The sequence below is a fragment of the Bombus fervidus genome, chromosome 1 (genome assembly GCF_041682495.2).
Source record: "Bombus fervidus isolate BK054 chromosome 1, iyBomFerv1, whole genome shotgun sequence".
Lineage (NCBI taxonomy): Eukaryota > Metazoa > Arthropoda > Insecta > Hymenoptera > Apidae > Bombus > Bombus fervidus.
This window is the reverse complement of record NC_091517.1, coordinates 17380731-17385155: the sequence shown is the minus strand read 5'-3', so window position 1 is coordinate 17385155 and position 4425 is coordinate 17380731. Positions and strand designations below refer to the sequence as shown.

At 39.1% G+C, this 4425-nt stretch overlaps 1 protein-coding gene across 1 annotated transcript in view; it reads right to left on the bottom strand.

Annotated features, from left to right (window-relative positions):
* The window catches only part of LOC139988665 (synaptotagmin-10), a 53582-nt gene extending 49525 nt beyond the window's left edge, over positions 1 to 4057 (bottom strand). Inside the window, exon 1 of the mRNA XM_072006337.1 lies at positions 3823 to 4057. Coding sequence (XP_071862438.1) covers positions 3823 to 3913 — 91 coding nt within the window. The 5' untranslated portion in view covers positions 3914 to 4057. The remainder of the gene's footprint in view (positions 1 to 3822) is intronic.
* Positions 4058 to 4425: the final 368 nt, after the last annotated feature.

Genomic DNA, 4425 nt, shown 5'->3' with positions numbered 1-4425 from the left:
AACAAGTTTTATGTTGTGATCGTGTCATGACTCAAAGTACATGTTGATGTAAGTATAGAAATTGTCGATGCAGCAGATATGTAATATTTTACCAACATTCAAATTTACTCACCTATAGCAATATAAATAAACACTGTTTTCCAAGTCTGTTATATTGATTTCATTCTGACAGCAACAGATATATTTTATTAGTTTAATGTTCGTATCTTAAGAAAGAGTTTATGAAAATGTGACTATCTCTTTTAAACCTTTTTGGCGAGCAACAGATGTCTGTTTAACAGTATTGTTCAACCGGTGGAGGAAACCGTGGGCTGAGTTACATCCTCCATAGATCAGACAATTGGATCCAATGTATTTAAAAATAAAAAGTACTCTAATCTTTCTCTTTCATAAATATAAGGATATTCTTGGAAATTGCAATTACTTTTATAGACTTGAATAATCCTTTCTTACACGTTACATGTATAGTATATTGGAATAAGGTGGACACTTTGCGAGATATTTAATCCAACAAGATTATTTAAAAGATAAAGTGCCCATTTCTTAACGCGAGAGACTTAAAAGAAACGAAACAAAGTAAATTACCTAGAGCTATGTATGACTACCGTAATGGTAAAAACAATTTAACATAATATGTTCATTCCGTTGCAATTAAACGAACCCACATACTTTGCGAAGAGTGAAAAGACTTTTAAACCACTTGTTATGTACCGATTGCCTACATAATTAATTATACTACATAATTAATTATACTACACCCACGTACGACATATTTTCACGGTAAAAATATAAAAATTCCTTTGAGACATTTCACATATTCAACATGTAAGATTTTTTCGTTCTAATTACCTTTATATACCTAATTGTAACAGAAAAGCTTTTATATTTCAAAAGATATAAACAAACAATTACTTCCAAATTCTTTGTATGCCTTTATATAAAAGTTGCTCCTAAAAGAAATATCTCCAAAAATTTGTATATGTACTATCGAAATATTCTACGTTGTAAATGTATTAGAACTTCATATTCCGAATTATCCTATTTTTCCAAACTAAAACACAGTAACCAAGTTTCACCATCCTTATGAAAAGAAAACAATCTAACTGTAGAAATGCTATTTAAATATTATTAATCTTTTCCCCAATAGTATGTTGCACAGCGCACGAAGTAGAATGTACCGCTCGAGTCAGACGTAGCCTGTTGAACATCTGTCACCAGAAGGATGAAGCGACAGAAACCGTTCATGTATAACCATAATTTACATATTTATAATTAAATTTATCAAACAGAGACAGTACACGAAAAAATGTAAAAATATGTAAAAAGGAATAAGTTATGGAGAAACGTAGAAATATAGAAATAAAGATATGAAATGTAAAAATATTCCAGAGTTCTACGTGTTCGTTAGAACCAAAGGACGAACCGTGGAATCGAATTTCTTTGACGCGATACAAAATAGGAAACGCGTAAGTTTCGAGTTCATCAGTCAAATGTTACAGACCTTGACCGACCCGCGGTCGCAGATCGGAGACAGAAAAATCTACCGTGAGAATAATTCGTCTGTTGCAAATTGCACGTCAAAGAGCCAATTTGACCCTTCCTCTGTCTATGCCGTACATAACAGAAAACCAATTATCGTAGAATCTTTTGGAGGATAAAAGCATTATATTATAGCCCTAGGATACAGGAAGACCAGGAGCATATTGCTGTATAGAGGAAAAGTCAAAAAAGTGCTCGTCGACTGTAGCCAATAGCGTTGTTTAGATTCGTTTCGGATTCGATGAATGCGATTCCAATGCGATTATTCGTTCGGAGCACAATTGCCGTTAATCTGGTTCTAAAAGAAGATACATATAAAGTGGTTACATCGAAATGCAATAAAGAAACGAATGAAAAGTTGTCGCAATGAATCGCGAAAGCGTACGTTTGAATTATAAATTTATTTTATTGTACGCGTTTGTTGATCAAATGTATTTTCACGTGAAACTCGTTATGTTGAGTGGAAAATCTTGTTGTATTAATAAAGAAGGAAAAAGAGAAAAGGAATAAATGAAACAGAAAAAAATGAAAAGGAGAAAGGTAGAGAGATGATGAAAAGGGAGAACACTGAAATTTCCGGAAATTTAAGCGGATCAAAAATCCCTGGTAATGGAGTGCGTTGATTATCAGTTGGATGACACATTAATATTTCCCTGTGAGAAAGCGCCCGTGAGCTTAAAATTTGTATCCAGAAGACTGTGAGCTCTATATCGAGCCGTAGGCGGTCTCACGGGGCCAAGGACGATGCACATTGTTCCGCGTCTTTAATATGACGTAGGTTTGCTCCTTTCGCCGTGAGCGCTCGTAGTTTCGCGGTTTACCTTTTTCGTGTTTCCTTTCAAAACAAGTGGTAAATTGTTTCACAACGTAACGGCCGAACGACGAACAGAAACAACTTGTACTCCAACTTTCCATTTCTTTTATTGGTGTCATAATATACGCATTTGGAAATGTTCCGTTAATTAACATCTATAAATATCGCGTGTATACTACGAATAATCGAGTAGTGCAATAAATCACAGTATTTACGTTGTCGTTTTTATCATTGTGCTATTTTTGCAGCGTCCACCGCGCTGTTGTTTTTTCTTGCTTCCTTTCTTAACTTTTTATCGGACGGTTAAGAGAAATTATTACTTTTAAACTTGACAACGAACCGTTATCGATTCCCCGTAAACATAAATAGAATCAATGCGTGCCAAGATAGGAATGAACACAACGCCTACACGATCGTCCCATATCGGCTGAAAATATGTAATGATAATAAATCACGATAGGCGAACGTTCCAAACAACGCAAAAACTTCTCATAGGCAAACGAAGTTTAACTAAACTATGGGGATATCGATGTGGTGGGAGTCTAAGCAAGTATGTAGGAGGATGTCCCACAAATTAGTTTGACGTCAAACTTTGACCAACATTCCTTAAACTGAAGCCCTATATCTCGAATTAACAACGACATAAAAATAAAACAAGAAAATATCGATACAGTTAGCTTTAACAAAATACTCGTTCCTCATTTTTACGAAGTAGTTGTAAGAATTTTCAATTACGTGCTCGAACGATCGGGAATTGAATGCTGGGAACTCTATAGTACTGTGCTTCAACAGGTAAACGTTCCAGTGACTCAGTTAGTTCCTCAGACAGCTCGCTTTGATCGGCTTTCAAATCGGTAATATCGATCGGCGATGATAGTTAAAAACAAAGGTACTTTTCATACAGGAGCATCCTTCGTTCGAACGTTACCGACGTCGAATAATAGGACGATAGGTCTATTTGACGCGAAGCCGCAAAGCGCTAATCGGCCCTAAATCTTTGATTTTCCAGGGGAATAGAAAGCATGCGAAGGGTACGCAGGATCGAGAGGAATGCTGAATAATTTCACAGGAACAAAGTCGTTCCGACACGACGACGCCTCGTACGCCGCGAGCTACGTATATAGACGAAGCGCAGTCAGTATATCTGTATCTTCAAACACCTGTTAGCAGCTCGTGTGGGCGGCTCGCCACATCGCCTTTAAATTCTCACCACGATTAAGCACGAAAAGCCGCTTCCTCTCGTCGTCTGTTCACGATCCAACCGAATCGTAATGTCCCGTTACGATTTAACGTACGCATGCCGGACACGCGTTTTCCTTTCTGTCTCCAACGCGTCGTTTACACTGCACCAACCGTATAATAATACCACTTACGATACGAACATGAAATCGTACTATATGTAAACACACTCGCCGAAAATAGAAGAAGTAAAAATTAAAATATTAATGAAATAAAATATAAAAACTTACCGGCGTGGCCTTGCACGGAATAATTCGCTTCCTCGCTAGGAACGATAGTTTCCTCGAGAACGCTCTCAGAAGCGGTCTTAACGACGCCCATATCCGGTTCTATTTCTTTGATTTTGCTGTGACGGTGCGTACAGTCGGCGTGGTACACACTCTAAGTGGATGCGACGAAGTGAGGTTGTTCGACGACGATTAACTCGGCTTGATCGTGCCGCGTTGTCTGCCGTTGCCGGAATGCGCGGCGCCGTTTCGTCAACTTATTGCGTCTGCGTTCGCGCCTGCGTCCTCCGCCTTTCCCTTGAGCCCTCTATCCTGCTCCTCTTCCCTCCTTGACCCTCACACCGGTATATCCTACCCCTCTATTCTTCCTACCTCACCGCATCCTTGTTCCTTGGCCAGCAACACGTCACGGGACGAGGAGCAAGGCAATCCCTAGGCCAGGGTGAACGCGTAGCCAAGAACGGAGAAGCGGGAAAGGGAAGAGAACGGCACGTATATGGTGGTGATGGTATACTGGCGGTGGTTTGTCGGTGGTGGTACGTTAGTGATAGTGTGCCGGACTAGGCTGCCGTGGCTCGACGCGTCCGATAGCTACGGTAGGGGGTT